The 23,788-nt window shown below is 45.0% G+C and overlaps 1 protein-coding gene across 2 annotated transcripts in view; it reads right to left on the bottom strand.

Annotated features, from left to right (window-relative positions):
* LOC119446051 (arylsulfatase J-like) overlaps nt 1-23,788 on the bottom strand; it is a 152,470-nt gene that overhangs the window by 91,803 nt on the left and 36,879 nt on the right. For both annotated transcript variants that reach the window (XM_049660625.1, XM_049660624.1), the window contains exon 3: nt 12,050-12,209. In XM_049660625.1, the coding sequence (XP_049516582.1) occupies nt 12,050-12,209 (160 nt within the window). The remainder of the gene's footprint in view (nt 1-12,049; nt 12,210-23,788) is intronic.

Genomic DNA, 23,788 nt, shown 5'->3' with positions numbered 1-23,788 from the left:
CTGTCCAAAGTTGTTCAACCAGATCCGGACTGTGAATGGCAGCCTCGAACCTGGCCAGGTCCTGAGTGTAATCGGCATTGGTAGTTCAGTCGCATGGCCAGAGCATATGTTTCAGGTCAAGTGTTTCATCACAGTTCGCGCACTGTGTATAGGGGAATCGTTCCGCCATGTAGTAGTGTAGGCGTTTGGGTGTCGGGTATGTATTGGTTTGAAGTAGTCTCGAAGTGAGTGCCTGTGGTCTCTTGAGTGTGGAATGTGGTGTGGCAAATTCCCTTCGGCTGAGGTAGAAGTGTTTATTGATCTCTTTATATGTGAGTGGGGCTTCCCTGTTCTCTTGGAAAAGGCGCTTTCCCGGTTGTGAATGAATGGAACCACACATTGTAAAAGAAAATACCCCCACATGGGAGTTATAACAAGGTGATGCGCCCTATATACTCCCATCCTTGAATATTTACTCCGATGTATGCGAGCAATTCAGCAGCATTCCCTCTCACTCCGTTGGCTAGCTGCGGGAGGATAAAAGCGACATGAAGTGATTTTACTCCGCCTTCAAATTTTGTCCTCTTGTGAGAACTCCGCACAGGGAGTTTTAAAAAACTCCCCCGCCGGAACAGGTTGGTCACGTGGTGCTTCCCATAAGGCTGTGCGCCGCGCCAGCGACCGGCCGTGTTCGGCGGAGTCGGCGGTGCTCATGGCTGACGGTTTGTTGACATCTGTAAAGTGGCGTTCCGTGCCAGCGTCCTATACTTCCTTCCGGAAAGTCTTATAGGCGTGCCTGAAGCTCACTGTATCTCATCTTCATGTGCGTTAGCTGCGATCACTTTCCTGGCAACGATGAATGTAAGAGCAACGTTTTCAAGTTTGGAAAAAGGCTTAGGTGTAACCATGAAGCTGCGGGTTGACTCGTGATGTCGGCTCACGTTTCTGCCTGTGCTTTCGTGTTGCGTGACCTCAACTTGTGTTCTTCAGTGCATGAAATACGACTTTTATGTCCTTTTGAGTATGTGCTCACCACGTCCGGTGTAATGTTTGAAAGTGCCGCGTAGCAATGGCAACAGCAGCCACTGTTCGAGCGACAACGTCCATGCTAGTTGCACATTAATTCCATATTCCGACTTCGTTGCGGTGCTGTGTTTCCAGTAAGAAAGACCGTAGTGCAAGGAACTCTTTTTATGAATCACTGTACGGATATCCTCGCCCATGAAGTACTGTAGGACGTAAGTACGCACTGTACATAAAGCGTCTTACTGAGCGATGTGAATCCAATTGTTATCCCGCAGTTACGTTTTGATCACGTCGTTTCTTCGAATATTGCCATTAACATGAATGAATGAATGTTTATTTTCCACAAAACATGTACAATACAGTGTTGTGCTGGGAAAGTGGGAAAAAAAGCTGCTCATGGCAGCTTGACTGGTCCCAAGAACCCAGAAACATCCGAGCAGCAGGGTGGAGCAACATATTTCGTAATGACTATGTAAAAAAAAATTGCGATTATATAAATACAACAACATTGATCATCTAGTCAATAAAGAAAGACATATTTGAATCAAACCTGAATCAGACATAGTTTAAACACAAAGAAAGACACAACTGAATCATTTAGAGGCGTGAAAAAAAGTTATAAATATCAACTGGTGAACACGACAGTACATCAATTTCATTACTCAACAGATCATTGAGTAGCCTAGGCAGTCTAGAACATAGCATTTGCTTGGCGTAATTGGTACGTGAGTGAGGTGTGTACCAGTATTCTGGAAATCTGGTTGTGTAGGTTGCTTTACGCTTGTTGAGTTGGGCTATTGACTGTATAAGGCTTATATTGCTCTTGTGTTCCTTTTTATAGGCTATTACCAGACAGTACTCCATAAGATTTATTTTCAACGTTCTAAGCTCTTGAAATAAGGAGGCAGATGGGAAGTCGTACGGCTTGTTACATACAGCACGAACTGCTTTCTTTTGTTTTTGTAGTACGTACAACTTCTTAATGTTAGTTGCAGAAGTCGTACCCCATACAAGGCAACAGTAGTTTAAGTGGCTCATAAATAAGGAATTATATATCAACTGTTTAACGGAACGGGGGAGAAAGTTCAGTGAGTAGATCAGACCAGCAATTTGGGACAGTTTGCCTGCAACGAAATCTGTATGATTATTCCAGGTCATGTGTTGGTCAAAGTGTACACCAAGAGATCTTATAGATTCAGCGATTTCAATCGTAGAGGAATTAATCCTCAGGTCTTCTTGCAAAATGGTCTGCATATTTTTAGCCCGAAATAGCACTCCTTTAGTTTTTGAGGAATTAATACATAGGCCATTTTCTACTGACAACTTATATAACTTCTCCAGTACGATATTAGCCCTTGAGACTAAATCATTTGGATTTGTAGACGAAAGAAATAACGTAGTATCATCAGCATAGATTACAAAATGTGAGTCCCCATCAATGTTCACTAAATCGTTAACATAAATATTAAAGAGACGGGGCCCCAAAATGCTGCCCTGTGGAACACCAATATTAACTGAACGAGTTTTAGATGCCTTATTGTTTATTTGTACAAACTGTTTTCTGTTATTTAGGTAGGATTTAATGAGGTCAAGGGCACTGCCACGAATGCCATGATATGTCATTTTAGAAAACAAGAGCTCATGGTTAATGGAATCAAAAGCTTTCGAGAAATCTATAAAGACCCCTAGTGTAAACAGACCTTTTTCAATATTATTATTTCTTTTTGCTCTAATAGAGCGAGCTGAGTGGATCTATTCTTGTGAAAAGCATACTGCTGGTTCGTTAACAGATTATGTTTATCGAAGAAGTTAATTATCCTGCAAGATATAATCTTTTCTAGGCCTTTAGAAAAAACTGGCAGAACCGACACCGGCCTGTAATTTGACAACTTGGTTCTATCACCCTTTTTAAATATTGCGGTTACTTTCGCCGTCTGCATTTCATGTGGGAATACTCCTGACGAGGGGCAGACATTATAAATATGAACTAATGCTGGCGCAATTATGTCCAGGACAAACTTAACAGGTTTAATTTGAATATCGTCAGCATCACAGGCATGACTGTTATTAAGCTCGGAAAAAAGTGAGGTGACTTCTGATTCAGTTGTAGGGTTAATGAAGATCGAGTCTGGGCAAGTGGTAGTAATAAATTGGCAGGCGTTGGCACTTACGGGTTGGTGGGGCAGACAGACAAAATAATCATTGAAACAATCAGGCAACAAGTCGCCGCTCAGTTCAGCCCCATCATGCACGATTCGTAGCGCAGTGGCGGGAGTGGGTACTCGATTCATCAATAAATTGAGCTTATGCCATAGCTTTCGACTATCGTTTTTGCATAGCGCGAATGATTTGTGGTAGAAAGCAAGTTTAGCAGTACGTAAGTCTTTGTTCAGGCCATTGCGGAAACGTTTAAATGCTTTAAGATCGGCTGGATCTCGTGACTTAAGGAATTGATTAACTAATATTCCCTTTTTTTAATCTTTTCAAATAAATCCTTCGTACCCCAGGTTTGCGTATCTTTGAAGGCCTTGTGCGGTGTGAACGCGAAGGGAAATGTTTCAAATAGGCGGCGATAAATATTTGCAAAAATGTGTTGTAAGCCACTTCAGCACAAGAAGCACTGTACACAGTACTCCAGTCAACCTGATTTAATTCATTACGAAATCATACTAGCCTAGCATGCGTGATAATTTGGGACGGAATGTCATTTACAGGAGTTATTTTAGCTTTTCTTTGTAAACTGAAAAAAATAGGCATGTGATCGCTAAGGCTATATGATAGAACACCACAATTAATCTCGTTCAAGCCATAATTAGTGATGAATAGATCAAGGCATGTAGACGTGTCAAGTGTAATTCTAGTGGGAGCATTAATGTCATTTAAACAGCCATTCGACTGTAATAGTAATTCAAAGTTACGAGTCATGCTGGAACGTTCTAACATGTTGATATTGAAATCTCCGCCGAGTACAATCTTGTATTGCAATTCAGCAACGTAGTTCTCATCATCAGTTCTCATCATCATACATCATGGTCGATCCAACGCACCGCTCCAAGACAGCAGGAGCATACCTGCTGGCTCCGAGTTTGAGGATTCATTTGACAGATCAGCGATATAGCTCCGTTTTACAACCGAGAGACGTTGCTTGGACGCTGAGGAAGTAGTGCGGTCAAAAAAAATTGTATGACTACGCACTTTTCGTTCTTACGTGGCCTGCTACGGGTCATGCTCACATGTAATAAATTGTTGTTACGCCACCATTATTTCGCACGAATTTTGCCATGAAGGATGCGCACTTAAATTTTTCTTGCTTACTGAAACTAGCGCACTACGTTTTGGCCGCGAACGTCGGCAGTGTGCCAAGTCGCTTCAGCACTCACAGAATGGCATGCTAATTTTCAAAAATTCTACGATTAGCATTGCTTTATTACTATTCTGAATTAACAGTATTGTGTTGGTTTAGGTCTCATGTTAATTTCAGAGATGTAGATCTCATATGTGCGAGCATGTGAGTCGCAATTCTGAAATCAGTACAGCTCCTCGCTACGCCGTTTCGAGGCACGGAGTATCGTAGCTATATATATACTGGCAGGGTTGCTTCTTGTCGTGTGTCGCGTGCACATTGGATGTCTTTAGAAGTTCTTCATAGGGCGTTTCTCAGATGTTTATTTACGTCATGGTTTATCTGGTCTCGTTGACTTGTTTCGCAGAATGTGACTTGGTCTTGTATGTATGTTTCAAAATTTGACCCGTAGCCTCTACATATAAAATTGTCCACGCAAACTGTCGTTATACTCCTTTTTATACTCAGGATGCACCTTGAATAAACTCCGTCCAGCGCGAAGTAAAACATAAAAAAGACAGAAAAAAGAAACTCCCATAGCACCACGCAAAAATTCCGCCCGCACGGAGTAGAAATTATACGCCTATCATTCGGAGCATAACAAATTCCCAACAGGGGGGTTTATGCAAGCATTATACTCCGACCTGGGAGTTATTTCCGTTTACATCGGTGCACGATCATCTACTTCGCAACCACTATCCGTAGACGACGCGTAGATATAACATTTATTGTTCATTTAAAGTTTATCGCATTTAACGGTGTAGTGTTTACTGTTAGCCTTCCCGAATTCTGACAGCTTTTTCCGAGATGTAGGAGTGGAAATGCAATAATCCTCCGTAACACTGATGCCGGATGCCTGCAGTTTCGATCTAGCCGTTAAAATTGAATCCTTCACCTTAAAATTCGAAAACCGGGCGATAATGGGGCGGCGTTTATTTGGCAGATATTTCCCTAACCTGTGAGCCCGAAAAATAGCTCCATCCGTGAACTGAAGTTCAAGCGTTGACGTCAGTAGATTGCGCAAGATTACTTCTGACTCAGCACACGACTCGGATTGTTTGTTATCCAGCCCATGAAAGTTTTCGCGCCGGGATCGGTCTTCAAACTTGTCTTATAGGTTTAAATTTATAAAACATACAAGGGCACACCGACACACACGCAGCTGTATCTTAGCGGCTAGTCGCTATCGGTTGCCCATAACACCTCCATTTCGCTGTCCACCAACAATAAGAAGTAATCTTCATATCCATCTAATGCATTAGAAATGTCACACGTACAGTAAATCGGAAAGTGCGCAAACCAAGGCATAAAATAACAACTTGCGTTCGATGGCAGCTACCTTGCATTGAGCTTTCCTTCTAGTAGGAATCGGTTTCGTTTTTGGTTTTGAGTAGGATTGGTTACAATTGTAACGCGCATGCAAACTTCAACGCACTTTTTATTCAAGAAATGTGCGCGCTAGAATCATGCAAATACGCTATGGTACTTGCAAAATTCTGCCTTCGAGAAACCATTATACAGATTTCTGTGATCTTTTCCTTGTAGTTTTTGGTAAACTGCTAAGAAAAACGAATTATACAACATTTAACAACAAACACTATGTGTTTGTGATGTAGCCAAAACATTACTTAAAAAAAGGTGGGGGCGCTAAGTCGACGAATTGAGTACCTTACTTGCAGATACCGTTTATCAGCGTTGGCGAATATCTGTATTCCATGAACCGTGCTCTTCGACGCGACCGCACTAACATGGTCCATGTGTTCGTCTGTCCTTTTAAATAACTGATTTTTCATCTAGCTAAACTGTTGGAGTTTTCCTACTAATGCAGTCTTTAGGCCCAGTGATGACATGTGGCAATAATATTCCCCTTTTCGAGTTCGTTTTTCGGTGCTTTCTTGCTACCCACGGTAACAATTCACCTTTCTACACCACATTGTGACATTCTTCGTCAAAATTTAGCTACAGTTTTGCAATCGTAATCGGAATAAAGCACTCTTACGAATTTCCTTCGGGAAAGCCAACGCTGTGAAACCCTTGGCGCGTTAGCTGCGTCGCATAACAACAATTTACTTATGAAAAGTCAGCGCGCGCATCTTCTACCATACGATTAACACAGAAGCTACGGGACGCGTTCTCCGCCGAAATTCTCGGCTCGTATCTGATAGCATTCTGTTATTGTCGCGCCTTTCTACAAAGTTGAGCAAATAGTGACTTTTGCTTCCACACGTGTTAACGCTCTATAAAAACTGTAGGACACTTAAGCTTCGCCTTTAAGCGTGGAACATCATAGCATTCAGAGATCCCTGGTTGCTTATCAGGCTTCCCAGTCAACTGCAGCTTTCTTTTTTCTCCAACTTCACCTCCGCATGCGGCTGCTGGGCCAGTATTTTGTAGCGATGCCTTTCCGGTGCTAATGCCTTTTCGCGCTTATCACGCTTTGTCAGTGGTCAGAGCGACGGTCCACTCGTGTTATCAACGGGATCAGCCGGCCGTGAGCGGTGGATGATAAGACTAGCATAGAATAAGTCATAAGGCAACGCTACAATATACCGGCCCTGTAGGGAGCCTACATGTAACGCTGTTTTAGGCTGCCGTAATGTCTCTATATCAGAAAAGTACCGCCATCTACTCTCTCTTTTCCGCCGTATCCTCTCCTAGAACGGTTTTTTTCTTTACTTATTGCTTGCGAAAGTAAGTCGATGTTGGAACCCCTCGAAAGCTTCCGTTGAAGCTTTCAGGCCGGGCACACTATGCCGCTGGCGACGGCGGCTGCGCAGAGGGACTTTCGACATGGATCTGAGGCGAAAAAAAAAATATAAGGAAGTGAAAGCGCGTGCTATAATCGTCTAATCGGAGATACCGGAAAGAGAGAAGTGACGTTGTTCAAAGCATGGCGGTACTTTTCCGAAGGTATAAGGGCTTTAGGCTGCCGAGAAGGTATTTTTGCAACGAGATAACCGCAGCGCTCCACTGTATGCGTAGCAGAAATGCTGGAAAAGGGGCTCGTGCTTGAGTTTCCGCGTAAGAGAGTCATGTTTTCTCGTATATTCAAAATTACAATCCGACGCTATCACGTCTGTAGGTTGTGGTTACGTCGTACTTTACGATTTTTCTGACGCATTTTACATTGAGAAATTTGATTAGTTCACCAGCACCTCTGCGCCACGCTGATGGCCGGCGTGGTTCGGGATGATTTTCTTGGCCGAGCGACGCCCCCGACGCCAGATTTTCTGCGATACGGGGCCCTTAACAAGGGAAATATACCTGGTAGCGAAGCTTCCATAGAAGCCCATACGTTCAGAAAATGTCGGTTCATCGGCGGCTCATGGGGCTTAGCGCTCTCTGTGTGAGGAGGGAGCACTTCCGGTGGAAGAAAAAATAATTTGACGTCATATCCGTTAAAAACAGAAGTGACGTGATTTCCTTCTCAAAGGCGCGAAATTTGTTTTCGGAGGCCTGCCATTGTAGCTGTATATTCAAATGCCCCACCATTTGACTTGATGGGCGTTTCGAGATTTCCGCGCAGAAAGCGATGCAGGAAAAGATCAGCCGTACGGGTGTCGAAATCGCATCGCTGCACAGAAGATACTTTCCTTGGAGGCCGACGAACGCTTTGAGCGTAGAGTGCTCGTCCTTTCGTCGGACGCCAAGCCCTGTCGGCCAGCGCTGCCCCACGAAAACAACTAAAGTAAAAAATTATCTGGCGGTCGCAGCTCACTACTTTTGACTGAACAGGTTAAGAAACAATGATTCTGTTCGCGTCACCAAATTCAGACAAACGTCGACAAGCAAAGCAACACAACATGTGAGGGGGGGGGGCTGTATTGTAACAGTTATCTTTACGAGCGCGCCTTTCTGCCCTCTTCAAGAGTTATATTGCATTACAAGTGATAGCGGTGTCAACGCCCGCCGCTATCGGTAGGTGCTCTTACGGTGGGCGCCGAAAAAAGGTATTTATTGATAATGATCAAGTAAAATAGAGTTCTTTTCTCGGCTTGGGGGGGTTGGGGGGCGTATATAAAATTGATTAGGAATTTTATTTTCCTTGAATGCATTTAACTGTGTCTCGCTTTAATAAGGAACGCTTTTTTCTTCGCCAATATTTATTCCCTCCATAGTCGCGCTTCAATCGCTGCTCCCATAACCACCCTTGCTGGTGCCGGTGACAATTCGTTCTGAACGGCTTTTCGCCCGAAGCTTCGCCACCTATGTGCATCGACCTTGCCCTTAACGCTATGGCGTTAAAACGTCCGCTTGCTCATCAAGGTCCACCGTAGTGGCGGGCGGACGCGTTCGCCACTGAAATTTGCTGCGCGTGTCTGGTAGTGAAGCCCCATTTTGCCTCGCTGCCTTATGATGGCTTCGCTTTCGGCGTTTCCCAGAGTTTGTGGGATCTGTATAATTTTGTTTGCTTTCGCCTTAAAGTTGTTTCTGCACTAAGCGGCATGAAAGAGTAGCACCTCATTGTCGGGCGCCGATGCCCTAACGCTTAGACATGGTGGGGACAACCCTGCTTTAGTCGCCCCGCCCGATTCATGGCCAACCCTCTTTTGCCAGCAGAGGAATATCATTATCACCGGCCGAGGCGTCGAGGTAAGTGCTTCATAAGTATAAGCACGAATATTACACTTGGGCTATAAAACAAGCCATAGTGGTTGTCTCCAGAACGATTTTGACCCACTTTAGTGCCCATAAAATTTTTTGTGGTTCTCTTGCATTCCAGTGCCGTTGTAACGCGGACTTTGTAGTTAGGCAATGATCCTTACAGCTCGTGAACAGCAGTAAAGCTCCACAGCTGCTCCGCCACTACGGCGGGTATCCACGAGAGGCTTGGGGAAAATACTGAAAGGAGCCGGTGCAGCCCGCTCCCCTTGGTCTGCTGCCACTAGCCGTGGCTCGTATCAAGATTCCTTTAACTGACTCCTTCTGTTTTCGTCACATTTCACTTTGAAAGCTTTATTGAATTGGATGTGCTTTGAATAACTTTAAAAGACATGCGATATTTCTATTTACAGCTAGAATAAAGCTACAAAATATCGCTTTTCAGAGCGAAAAAAACCTAATCGGGATAGCGGAGGCGACAACACGTTATCTCAGGAGAATGTCTCTACATAACACTTCACAACGCGATTCAGCCATTTAAAGGATCATGACAACGTGCTACGATGCAAAGAGAATGGAGATTCCAAACTGTCCCTAAATTGTTTCAGTGCAACTCCAGACTCTAGTACTGCGCTAAGCACACATCAAATTTCCCGTTTAAATAACTAGCCGCATGTACAGCGGTGAGCACTGTTAGGGTGAACACGCGAGCGCGTGGCCGACGGCACTGTCAGCGCCCCGTTACGGTCATCACTGGAAACATTGCGCATGCGCATCACGCCTTCCGCGAAATAATTGTTCCACCGCGCGCATGACGTCACGAATGCACTTGTTCGTCGTCTGCTAGCCGCATTTTTGTTTTCTAAGCCCATGCATCCTGCATTTTAAGATTTCTTTTAAACATCTGTGCTTGAACAGAACAAGACAAAAAAACTTGTATATCTATGGGGGCGTGTCTATTCGTTCCCTTCAAAGTTGTTGTGCATGCAACGCCGTATATAAAACGACCAAACATCTTTCGCAGCCGTTCATTCTGTCGCCAGATCGTATTATGGCTAGGGTTCCCGATGATGAACGGCGCTCAATTGTCGATCTTTCCCTGAAAGGTTATTCCCAGTGGTATATTGGCGCTTTAGTTAATAGGCCCCTGAAGACTGTGAACAGGATAATTCAAGCCTACAAGTATGAAGGTCGCATTCAGGATGCACCCCGCGCGCCCCGCCCTAAAGCTACCACAGACGATGAAGACGCCCTCATAGTTGCAGCTGCTGTTCGTAACCATTTCTTGCCAGCCCCAGCAATACGCGAGGACTTGGATTTGGACGTTTCGGACACCACTGTTCGACGTCGCCTGCGTACTGCGGGCCTTCGCAGTCGCGTCGCAGCGCAGAAGCCACTACTAACGGCGGCAAACAAGGACGCACGACGGCAGTTCGCTGAGCTGCACGAAGCATGGACATCAGAAGAGTGGGGTCGCGTCATCTTTTCGGATGAGTCGACGTTTTCGACGCGACAAGACCAAAGATTGCGTGTTTGGAGACTACCAGGCACACGGTGAGGCAAACTTCCTGCTTTGAAAAGCAATTGTTTTAGTTAACGTCACAATGCCACGCAGGAACGACCCGGACAACGTGCAAGGTGTTTCTGCCAGTGGGAGATCGAGTGTGAACGTGTGGGGTGCTGTTTCAAGATATGGTTTAGGGCCCCTGCAACGTATACGTGGACACTTATCGTCGGAACAATACTGCAACATTTTGAACAATGTGCTGTTGCCATATGCGAGCAGTTTATTCCTAGACGGTGATTACCTGTTCCAACAGGACCGGTCACCGATACACACGGCGCGGGCTGTCAAGGAGTTCCAGGCGGTGCAGCACATGCAGCTACTGGAATGGCCTCCGAAAGGAGCGGACCTGAATGTGATAGAAAACGTGTGGGGCCGTCTGAAAGCTTCTTTGGCAAGGAAGCCCCTTTATTCCGCGACTTCGGACCAGTTGTGGGCGCAAGTCAGCAACGAGTGGGAAAGGCTGAAAGCCGATCGGGAATATGTTCGATCACTTTACGACTCGTTACCGTCCAGAATAGCTGCAGTCGTTGCTGTAAGTGGTCACATGACTCGCTATTAGATTTGCTCATGTTTTTATATTTGTTCTCATGGTCTTGTTTAACTTGAATTGCAAAAGTGCAATTTTCTTGAATAAAAAGTTTAATAATTATCCCTCTTACACTCACTTTTTTCCTTCACGCGCCAATCTTCAATCCAGATGGACCTTGAAATGCAGAAGGTATCAGCTCAGCGAACAAAAAATGCGGCTAGCAGACGACGAACAAGCGTATCGATGACGTGATGCGCGCGGTGGAAAGAGTGTTTCGCAAAGCACATGCTGCGCATGTGCAATGTTTCCAACGATGGCTGTTACGCGGCGCTGATAGTGCCGTCGGCCACGCGCTCGCGTGTTCACCCTAACAGTGCTCACCGCTGTACGTCGCGCTGGAGACCATGCACCCACCACTACGTGGCTTGAACGGAGCAGCGGCGGTGCATCGACTTTAATACATGGTTCGCAAGCAGAATGTCACAAGTGCAGCAAGGGTTTTAGTCGTGAATCATCAGCGTAGACAAGAGTTTTCTTTCGCCTCTGCAGCGTTTCTGATGAAAACGAAACCGACAGACAGGTATCCTGAGCGAGGACCACGCTTATCAACTAAAAATGGCTATTGCCGATAATATAATACGTTAACTATGCCAAAGGCGTAGGAGCGTACCTCATGCACTGCTCAATTCATTATTAGGTACCTATTTTGCCGCACATGAAAGTACAAATTATGTTGGGGACGGCCGTTCAAATCTCCATCTGGAAATGTCCATGTGGTAAGTGCGATCACAATAGGTACTATGCGGCGTAAAGTGAAGCCCAGATTTTCCAAGCCGCTCCCGCTGGACACAATGTTTTCACTGTGCCAGTTTTATTAACATTTCAAGAGTGTTAAAAGATCTCAACATGTGCGAATCACGACATGCAGTACTTAGAAAGTAATTGTGTGTTTGATGTGCGGCCCTTTGTATTTCAACTCCTTTTTTGATGAAAACTTACTTACCCATTCTGATGGCATAGATTCCAGTCATTAGAGATGACCGGGAGGGTGAGCATGTTTGAAGAGTGTAGTACTGGTTCAGCAGGATTCCATGGGCTGCCAGTGCATCCAAATTTGGCGTAGGAATCTGGCATGACCCAAACAGGCTCGTGTCAGCCCAGCCCTGCAAGCACATGAAGATTGGATGGTAATATTCATGGCGTCACCAGTGGCGACGTACCTAGAGGTGGTGGGATATTTCTAATCATTACAAAATAGGCAAAAAACTACACTATTCGCAGCAACCACCGGATGATGATTCAATCTTTAAAGCAAGATGGGACATTTTACTTCAAAATAAATTAAATGCATACCTTTCATTGTTGAGCAGCCGCCAGCAATATTTTCCGTGATAATACTCAGTTATTTAACAATAAATCCTACTTTGGCAATTATTGTTCTGATTGCCCGTGTCTATTAGGAGGTTCGGCGCGTAAATACTTGCGTGCTATGTTATTATGTCTCCTAAAGCGAATACTCACAAAAGGTATTGAGGGAAACTTCAAGTGTTAGTCATTCATTATTTTGCGTTCTTGTGCAAGTGATGACCGTGTATTTCAGCAATCGAGTTCACAGGGAAAGATAGCGCAATCTGCCACAAACAGTTCTTATAATTGTGTTAAAGGGGCCTTGCAGAACCCCTTCCTCCGAACGGAGAACACACTGAATGAGTGCGATGCCTTTGAAAAATATTCGCGCAGAAAGTTTTCAAAACCATTTAGTTATCACATGACCAACAGTGGTAGAATAGGTCGAACAGTGGTCGAGCTGTGCTAAGGTGGGAGTTGTTGAGAATGTCTTGCGTGAGGGGCATTGTGGCATGCGCTCCGTCGCCAAGGGAGCACGGTACTGCGCTGCATGCGTATGCTGCGCACGAGAAGTCGCAGATGCAGTTTCGCTGCGCTGACGCTTTCAAGTATCTACCCCTCAAGTCACACGACTTCAATTAGGCTGCTACGGTAGGCTGTTGCAATCTATGTCTATTGGCTTAACGTGCATTGACTCAGAATCGTGGCTCCTGAACAATGATGTATAATCAACTACTGAAAGTAATAAAAGATTAAATAAGCTGCTAGCCTGAGCACCGTCTCTGAGATTTGAGCGCATCTGGTACGTGTTGACGCTGGCTGCCGCTAGATCGCCGCCCAGAAGCATGCTTTTGCAGACAAATGCACATTTCCCGACAATGAATAGCTGCAAATCGCGTGATTGTTTGTAACTTATTGCGTTCACACGCAGGCATTTTGCTGGTTTAGAAAGAAGGTTGCGGATGCAATTGTTTTGTTTATTTGTCATTCATTTATTTACAGCATCGCATAATGTGGAAACGGATGTTTAAACATTGTTTTAAATCTACATTCCCCTGGCATGCTGTACCTGGTTGTTTGTACCACGTCAGCCGTTTCGGTTCCGCTTGTCCTCCGGGCAAGGTGTTCTGCGGCAGTTTGATGAGCTTTCGCTTAATGATGATGACTGCGGTGTTTTATTGCGCAGGGGCCAAGTATAGCTACAGAGCTTCATGCCAGTGACAATTAGTTGGCAGTGTAGCAATGAATTACGAGAAGTAGATTAGACGTGACTGCAAAGGGGCCTAAAAACATTCGCTGTAAAGTGCGCAAAATGTCTGCGTTATAAGATAATGGTAATTACAAATGAGCTGCACTATGACCACGAAAGATACATTGCGAAAGTATGATATAATAAAATATGACACATGCGAAAATTCGCAAGAACGTCTGCCTTAACAGACCCCTTGAAACCCAAGGGCTTATTGAGACATGTGCTATACAAAACATTACTACTACAGCAGCATCCTCTGGCGAGAGGATGCGCTACGAATTTTTTGGGCTAATACTTTATGTAGCACAACATCGTTCAAGAAACGTAGGACTGCATTGGCGTCAAAAAACGGTTCTGCGCCAAGAAACACTAGCGCATGCAGAGGGATGTGCTGCTAGTAAAGTAGAGAAAAGTGTTTATTTCTCTCGGCTTCGGCTGCACGACCCTCAAAGGAGGACGTGGAGGACAGTAAGCCTCTCACATCTACCACAAGTTCGATGTTCATTGCCAGTCAGCAAAAAAATTATGCAGATGCCACGCACTTTGGGAATCGATGTAAGCAAAAATTTTTGTGCTGTTTGTTTTGATTGCTGATAATCAGCGGCGGTGTTGACGGTGAATGTTTAATACCAACAACGTTTAGTCCAACAATATCGTGGTCAGTTGATGTTAAACGTTACCTTGCGTCACCACTGCTGTTTGACTGCGTAGTGCACACAACACACAGGGAGGGGTGTTTGCTTGAGGCGTTGTGTTGGGCTGAACTTCATAACCTCTCAGACGGTTAGGAGAGCGTCATTGCCTTCCATGAGACATTGCACTATGGCAGAAGTATTAATCTTTATTTGAATTATGGGGCTGTACCTGCCGAAATCACAATCGGATTATAAGCCACGCCGTAGTGGCGGAGTCCGGATGAATTTCGACACCATGGTGTTCTTTAATGTGTCTGTAAATCTAAGTGCACGAGCGTCTTTTTTATTTCGCCCCCCGTGGAAATGCGGCTGCCACGGTAGGGTTCAAACCCACGACCTCGAGCATTGCAATTGCCGCAAAGCAACCGCGGCGGCAAAGAAGTATTGGTTTGACGTGCGACCGCTTGAATAGGGGCGCCAAGGCCCTGCGGTTTGCTTTAATCGATACGGCTCTGCTTCTGCATTCCCTGCGTTAGATTTCCACCTGACATATTCGCATGGTTTTTATTTTTCAAAAATGTCAAAAAGGTACCTTACCATGCCTTGAACCCCAATCTATCCAGTTTGCCCGCAAACGGTGACGTATCTATAGTAGTAGAGCGTTTCCTTGCCTTCTCACGCCACATTTTAATAGACGGGACATTGTGAGACGAGACAGGCGGGACAAGTGCTACTGACAACTGTGAATGTTTATTGGAAAATTTTGCTGCACCAGGACAATGCGCGCGTGCGCCCAAGACACTCTGAAACCAGCAGCAAAGAGAGCAGGCGCAAAAAAAACAAAGAAATACGTCAAAAATTGCTAACAACGTGTGTACAATCTCTTCTTAAAATGTTATAATAGAGAAGCATGTGTATGCTCTCAACTGTTTGCGCAACTGGCGCAAGAGGCATAAAAACAACACAAAAGTCGAAGAACTAGCTTAGCTGTAGCTACCTATGAATTGCGCTTCTTTGTTAACACTCCCACCGAAGCCACTCTAATGCACATATCAGATCCAAAATTGTCAATTAACCCCGCTTCGAAACGCTCACGTTCTAATTTTGTTTTTCCGCGGCCTACAACTTCCACATTCTTCATCTACGGATAGCAACCGCAATTTTTGCTGTGCAAGGCAAGATCCCACCTTTCTCCTTATTTCCAACACCTAAAGTGCTGTCACAGCCTGTCGTTCAGGTACTGGCCAGTCTGTTCCAAGTAAACACGACCGCTGCTTAAAGGAATTCTTTGCAAGGCAGAAGTAGCGCGTGGGACATACTGATACTCGTCTTTCTTCGTATAGTACTTCCTTACTTGAGTACTCTCGACGCGTTTGGCACAGTTGTGGCAACTTGCAATGCGCAGAAAACACAGGATCCACCCCATACTTCCCTGTGACTTCATTAAGTTATGCGAAACCTTAATTATGCACATAACATTGCCACCTTGAGGGGGTGGATGTGTGGCGCAGGTTTCGCACAACTTAAGGAGACCAGCCGGGAAGTATGGATTTATCTTGTGTTTTCTGCGCCATGCAAGTTGGCACAACTGGGCAATTGCGTCGTGGGTAGTCAAGTAAGGAAATACTGCGCGATGAAGCATGAGTATCAGTATATCCCATGCGCTAATGTACTGGATTCCTTAAGCTGCGGTCGTGTTTACATGGGACAGACTGGCCAGTGCTTGAGAAACAGGCTGCTACAGCACTTTAGGTGTTGGAAATAAGGAAAAAGGTGTGATCTTGTCTTGCAGTGCAAACGTTGCGGCTGCTATCGACGGTTAAAGAATACAGAAGCTGCTGGCCATGGAAAAACAAAATTAGACTGTGAGCTTTTCGAAGTGGTGTTAACTGCAAATTCTGGATGTGATACAGGCATTATTGTGGCTTCGGTGCCACTTTGACCAGAGAAGTGCGATTCATAAGTAGCTACAGCTCACCTAGTTCTTCTATTTCTGTTTTATTTTTTCTGCCTCTTGGGCCACTTGTGCGCAGATGACAGCGTACACAAGCTTTCCAATTACCATCACGCTCATGAGAGATTGTGCACGCGTTGTTAGCAATCTTTGGCGTATTTACTTGTTTTTTGTGCCTGCTCTGTTTGTTGCTGGTTTCGGGGTGTCTTGGGCGCATGCGCGCGTTGTCCTGCTGCAGCGAAATTTTCCAATAAACATTCAGTTGTCAGTTTGCTTGTCCCGTCTGTCTCGCCTCACATTGTCCCGTCACATTGCACTTCACCATACTCTAATAGCAGTAAGAACATCAACCAACTCACCCGAGAAATAATCAAAGCCTACCGAATTACGAAATTGAAGGAGAAATGTTTCACTATAGCACCTGTTTTGTGAACTGATAAGGAAATGGCATACTTGTTTGCAAACAGATGACCAGGTGCATTTTCCATGCACATACATTATTGTGCAACCGCTCCCTGCCTCTTGGGTATTTTACGGTTTTTATGAAGCATTCCAGAGTACTTGACTGTTTGTCTGTTGTAAAATTAAATCAGTTGTCAGTCAGTACGACGTGTGGTTTTCTATAAGCCATTACTTTGTCTCTGTCCTTGGCACTGTTCCCACCTAAATATAATTTACCAAATAGCCTTTTTTAGATTATGAAGAGAATACTCCTAATGCTTATTTCATTACAAGAATTTTCTCAATTTTAGAAAGAAGCCCTGCTGACCCCAAGCATGGTGGGAAATGAAGAGATGGCACTCCTCATCCATAGGGAGCTTGGTTTCCCCTATTTTATGCTTACGTCTTGGCATAGCCAGTCTCTTAGCTTAATTATTGGTTCTTCCCTATTGAATTCTCAAGAAAGGCACGAAAACTGTCATTAATGGAAAACAATTTTTTGTACTTGCAGACACAGTCACGCACAAAGCCCTTGAGCTCATTAATATTTGTTAAAGAAAATACAGCTTCTCTGTGCAGCAATAGGCCAAATAAGATGTGGGTAGACCTTCATTGAGGACCTTCATCGAGAAAGTGCAAGAATTGGGTTGAAGATTAATATGCAGAAGACAAAGATAATGTTCAATAGCCTGGCAAGGGAACAAGAATTCAGGATCGCCAGTCAGCCTCTAGAGTCTGTAAAGGAATATGTTTATCTAGGTCAATTACTCACAGGGGACCCTGATCATGAGAAAGAAATTTACAGAAGAATAAAATTGGGTTGGAGTGCATACGGCAGGCATTGCCAAATCCTGACTGTGAGCTTACCACTGTCGTTGAAAAGAAAAGTGCACAATCATTGCATTCTACCGGTGCTAACATATGGGGCAGAAACTTGGAGGTTAACAAAGAAGCTCGAGAACAAGTTAAGGACCGCGCAAAGAGCGATGGAACGAAAAATCTTAGGAGTAACGTTAAGAGACAGGAAGAGAGCGGTGTGGATCAGAGAACAAACGGGTGTAGACGATATTCTAGTTGACATTAAGCGGAAGAAATGGAGCTGGGCAGGCCATGTAATGCGTAGGATGGATAACCGGTGGACCATTAGGGTTACAGAACGGATACCAAGAGAAGGGAAGCGCAGTCGAGGACGGCAGAAAGTCAGGTGGGATGATGAGGTTAGGAAATTCGCAGGCGCAAGTTGGAATACGCTAGCGCAAGACAGGGGTAATTGGAGATCGCAGGGAGAGGCCTTCGTCCTGCAGTGGACATAAATATAGGCTGATGATGATGATGAGACAGAAAGATACCGAAGATACCGGCATTAGTGATGAAGAGTTGTCTAACAAAGGACGTCTCAAGCTGGAGCCAACATCTTTACAAGGAAACCAAATGGCCTGAAGCATTCATTGAGCGACCAGACAAGTCCCCTTGTCGAAGCATTTGCTCTAGCATGAGACATACATCTCCCGTTCAACCACTCTCGATCAACAATACGCCAATACAATTAGCAACTCGTGGCAAGGTCGTGAACTCACATTCGAAGGGAATGTAGTGTGCACCCTGCGAGGCAGCATGAATAGCATTTTATTTACTTGAATGAAATCCAGATTTGCTTGCCAGTTACTTTATTTTGATTCCCATGTTACAATTGGAAAGCATGGTTCCTCAGAGAGAATAACAATTTGAAGCTCAGGCAGTTTTGCTCTATTATGTCGGTTCAAACTGTCCTGGTTGCTACACTACCACTCCTGTATGCAATTGCATAGTAGTATTCTGAGTATGCAACCCAATTCAATAAAAGAATTATGCCTTTTCCTCAGAAAATGTGCTGCTGCTTAACAGCTGGATGCAAACAAATATTTTATATCTAGATGGTGACTGCAATAGGATATGTTTTTTAGACAAGAGCTATATGCTGTTTCAAGTGCAAGTAAATGCAATCTCAAATTTCCTCAGCTTGGGATGGGAGGCCAATGTGAGAAGGAGGATTTGCTTTCTGAGAACAAGGTACTTGAACATGAGAAAGCGTGGCTTATTTCATCTAAAGTTGCTGTGTCGGAAATGATCAGGGAAGGTACTTATTCTTGCTCCATTTGCAACATGTTACATTGCTGGCTTAATATTTTGCACTGGGTAGAATGAAAAATAACTGCTTGCACTATATTCAACTAAACAAGGTAGCCATGTGAAGAGAGATTCCATCCAGAACACAGCTCATGCACTATTAGAAAATAAATATACAGGGTGATCATTTTTAGGTTTTATGGCATTTTTTAAAAATCGCCTGTGGGTGACAGCATAACTCTTGTCCTTGAAATTGACTATTTGAAGAGGCGGATTACTAGCACCGGAAATCGAAACATATACTCAACTAATTACAGAAAATGCATTAACTTCTTAGCAGAACAGCTTATATTGCAATTAACAAATAGTAGCCGGTGAGCTTGCAAGACGTATCCACTTGAAATGAATTTCCATAATGACACTAGTTTCGAGATATCATTTCCCAAAGTGTGGGACGAAATACATGGGCGTTCCAGTTACTTTTGTGCTTCAATGCAAAAGAGATGATTTTGTTAAAAATGTAACTGGAACAACAGTGAATTTTAGGGCAAGTTTAATGGCGCTTATTTGCAAACTGCCGTCATTCTGGAATTTCATTCCAAGTGGATACGCTACAATTCGTAAATTGCAATATGTGCCGTATAGTAATTAGTTCAAAAGATAATTAGTGGATTTTTGTTAATAGCTTAATATGTTTTACGATTTGTCGTCCAAGTAAAGTCCGCCTCGAATACAGCTCAAGGGCTTGAATTATGGTATCTCCAACAGGCTATTTTTAAAAATTCCATAAAACTTAATAGTGATCACCCTGTATATAGGGAACCCTGTTTGGAAATTTTATAAATTTATTCATAAACGAAAGCACCAAGCATCAAATCCTGGCCACGACGGCCGCATTTCGATGGTAGCGAAATGCAAGAACACACGTGTACTTAGATTTAGATGTACAGGGGTGTTCAAAAGTTCCCAGGTCGCGATGCCAGGGGATTACATTGGATGGCGGCCTGGCAACTTTTGAACGCCCCTGTACATTAAAGAACCCCAGGTGGTCCAACTTAATCCAGAGTCGCTTACTACGGCGTGTCTCGGAATCAAATGTTGGTTTTGGCTCGTAAAACACTATAATTAAGTTTTTAATCTTTAGTAGCCTGCTCGAAAATGCAACGCAAGAACTAGACCAAATTATTTAGCTCATTTGCGTGATGAGTCCAAATTTCTTAATTTAGTACTTCGTCATTTATCATTGTATGTTTCGTGCTAGTCCATGCAAAATACGACTGGTCGGCCTCATTATACAGTCCACTGTTATTTTGGGTGGCTTAGTCTTGCAAGCTCAACATATAGTTTGCAAAATTGTGGAATGTCTGTCCAAAGTAACAGTTCAAACACATGGTTCTGTATTTAAAGTTCAATATGGGACGAGATTACATTTCTTAAATTAGCATTTCTTTCGTTTACTTATTTTATTGTATTAGGAGATTTAGCATACTATTGGCACGCAAGTTTACAATGTAGTGTTTTTTTTTATCCAGACAGTTTTTTAATGCTGGAAGAAATGCTTCTGTTCTGGCAGAAAGTGAATATGTTTTAATATATTCGTTACATTTGGTGTCTATAATAAATTTCCTTCTCTTTAGTGCGTGTGTGCCTTGTGTATTTTTCCTCTCAGCGAATAGCAACGGCTCTCGGAAGGCCCCTGCTGACCTCGGAGGCACTGCCGATAACTAGCATTTCCCGAGGACGACTGCATGACAGCACAAGGTTTAGAAAGAGACGCTTTGCGATTAGTGAAAGGAAAAGATGTCGAAGAAGTGCGGCGACGGGTCCATTCGCCATTGGGTCACGTGTGCGCGTGACTTCGTCAATTTCCAGTGCCGTCGATTGGGTCGCACGCGACGAGCACACGGCCACATGTTTCGTGGTGGGACGCCGTGCCTACGCAGTGGCAGACAGAATACAGCAGGCTAAAGTGTCGGACGCAAGCGACCGCTCCGAGCGGCGGTATGCATGATAAGGCAATCCCAGTTTTACCAGCTTATAATGGCCAGAGTCACATTGGAGCACTGCTTTTTCTACTCGCGTCTTATAGCACCAGCAAGCGTATACATTCAGTCCAGTGGTTTTTCTATGTGAAAAATAAGTAATATGCTTAATGGTTGCCTTATAAAGTCATTCGTACAAGAAAAGTGTTTCTACGGTGAAGCTGCGATAAAGAAATATTGCATAAGATCGCATTTCGCATACGTTCATTGCTATTTCAACTTGTCCTTAGCGCTCTTATATCTGCAAAGACAAATTTCTACATAAGCGAACACACTGGCATATAGGGTGTAATAATGTGCAAATTAAAAAAAACCCTATTAGCACCTTTAAACGTGACAAACTTTTTCCTCTTTACCATCACCGTTTAAAGTCTGCGCCGAAACGCCATCATAAAAAAGGAATGCACCATCGACAGATCACAACGGGTCACTTTCCTTTTAGCGCCTCTCCATGTCTTCTTCCAAAAGCAAACTACGGTGCAGCGGTCCTTTCAAAGATGCAATGGGTGCCGCAGATGCAACACGCAATGTCTAGTACCTGGTGTTCAACTACTCGACTAGACAGCAGACAGACAGACAGACAGAGAAACTTTATTTTGACCCAAGGGACTACTGTGTCGTAGTCGAGGGCCGCACCTGCACCGTGGGCGGAAGAACGTGATCTTCAGCCCTGTCGCAGGCCCAAAACACGGGATAGCCCAAGCAACAGATCACAAATGTAAACAGATTAAGGACGCCGCCTGTATCCGGTACAAATCCCAATTCGGCGTTTAATGCGGGCGTGTTTGGTATGCCAGGAGGAGAAAGGGAAACACGTTAATATCGCGACAGCTACTTTAGCCAGAGCCCGCTAAACTGACTCCCGAATTGTAAAACGGTCAACGCTACTCCAAAGGAAACGTCGATTGCTTCGCTACAAGCACAGATCTGCTTGCTCGAACCGGCTCTGATGACGTGCACCATTTTTGATGGAAAACGTGCAAACACTACCTACATCGCATTACACTATACTATACCGAAACTTGGCATTTCAACTTCGGTAGAACATAAAAAGAGATCAGAGGATACCTAAGCACTTCCTATGAGTTCTGAATGCGACAGCATTAATGTCCAATTGAACGCCGCTGAGCGATCCTTCGAGTTATGGGCGTCTTGCGCTGGAGTTTGAGGTATAGTATCGGCGCCTGGTGGCGGCGAAAAACGTCATCTGGGTAGTACCAGCTTGCTTAGCACTGAGCCCTGGCTGTGGCGAAGCACGTTTCGAGCCCGACTTTTACGTCGATTCGCACTTTTTTCTGCCCTGTTTCGAGTGCGAAAAGGCTCGTCACTTCTCACAGACCACGCCGACCACGCTGCGAGCTCGCCGGAGCCTATAGTTTAACGAAAACGGACTCTCCGTGTGCCGTGGGACGTAACGCTGGAAGCAGAAGTCATCGGCGACGCCGATCCGGAGAGACCTAACTCAGCCTCGAAAAAGCGTCACCGTCGTTGCGGCTGCGTCGTGGGCTTCCATGAACAAGAAGGCCTGAATCCCAACATCAGATTCTACCGTTTTCCTTCATGGTCTCACGAAGCGGAGCGTAGGGCGCGCTGGATAACTTCACTACCCCACTACCAGAAGTACAGGTTTGAGAGTTAAATGTGCTCATCCTTGACCTCAAGCCAGTACGGTGAGGCAGCGCAGAAAGGCTGCTGTATTGATTACAGCACATCGATGTTCGAGCGCTGTCATTAAAAGCTACCTCAAGCGAGCAGGCCACGAGCTCGCGCTGCAGCGCGATTCGCACGTAGTACGTTACTGCGAGCTCATATGCATTGCATCAGTTATTTATCAGTTGCCAAAGGGACAGTTGGTCGCTACTACAGCGCAGGCATAACTACTTGTCTAGCGGCATGCAGTCAACAAAGATTGGAGGAGGCCCGCCATTTCGCGGCACGCTGAAAGACCGCTGCAGTCGCGGCGCGTAGCGTCGTGCGCTCGAATAGTTCCGTACACATGATGTCTGCTTATCGCTGCTGTGAAGTCATTTATAGCAAGCATTTCCTCGCGTTTGTGCGCCTGAATCTAGCAGCGTGCAAACCTTACCTGAAGTTCAACTTCGTACGTGGCTCGCTTCGCTTGCAATTGACACCGTGCTAAAACTTCGCCGCTTATTTCTTGAACGGCGTACACGTATTCGGCGTTGCATAATTTCTTGCCTTTACGCCGCGTGCCACCCCTGAAAAAAATCTTCGGCGCCCGATATTCGCTGCAAGCCGTGGCACAACACAACCGAAAGTGACGGGTCCATATTGTAAAGGTGCTTTCCGAAGCAGACGACCGAGCTTGGTACTACCCAGTTTCGGATAGAGGGCGCTTTTTAGCACAATTTTCGCAGCGCCCCCTGGGCAACGCAGGAGCCCCATGACTCCGCGCAGGCAAGTGAGTGCGGTGCGACGCTTGGCCAATGCCTCCTAGATAGCACAAGGCCGGAGCACTTCGATCCGTGACGTCATGCATGCTACCTTGCCCGACTGCCATATAATTAACGGGGACGCTCCCAAGTGCGCCATGGTGATTTTCACGTCACCGCTTTCGTCACGCCGGGCTTGGTAACGGAAATGTCGGTTCAAGTAGCATGATGTCATAAAGCAGAGTGCACGGGCCTGCTATCTAGGATGCGCTGGTTTAGCCCCGTGGGTGAGACACTCGGCTTCTGAGCGTGATGTCGTAGGTTCGAAACTCACTACTGCCAACGCTTTTCCTTCCGAATTTATTCTGTATTTTATACATTGATTTTGTATAGCGATCACTGAGGCGAAGTCAGAACGCAGGCGAGAGCTCGCGCGGACAAGGAATGCGTAGCTAACACAGGCTCCCGATAACGAGAGCGACGTGGCGTCGCGGCGATGCCCTCTCCCCTCACGCCACACCTGGCGCACCAGAAGGTGTTCTCTTTCACCCGCTCTGCTTCGTCGAGGCGCG

This window comes from Dermacentor silvarum, chromosome 1 (genome assembly GCF_013339745.2).
Source record: "Dermacentor silvarum isolate Dsil-2018 chromosome 1, BIME_Dsil_1.4, whole genome shotgun sequence".
Taxonomy (NCBI): Eukaryota; Metazoa; Arthropoda; class Arachnida; order Ixodida; family Ixodidae; genus Dermacentor; species Dermacentor silvarum.
This window is presented reverse-complemented; position numbering and strand designations above follow the sequence as displayed.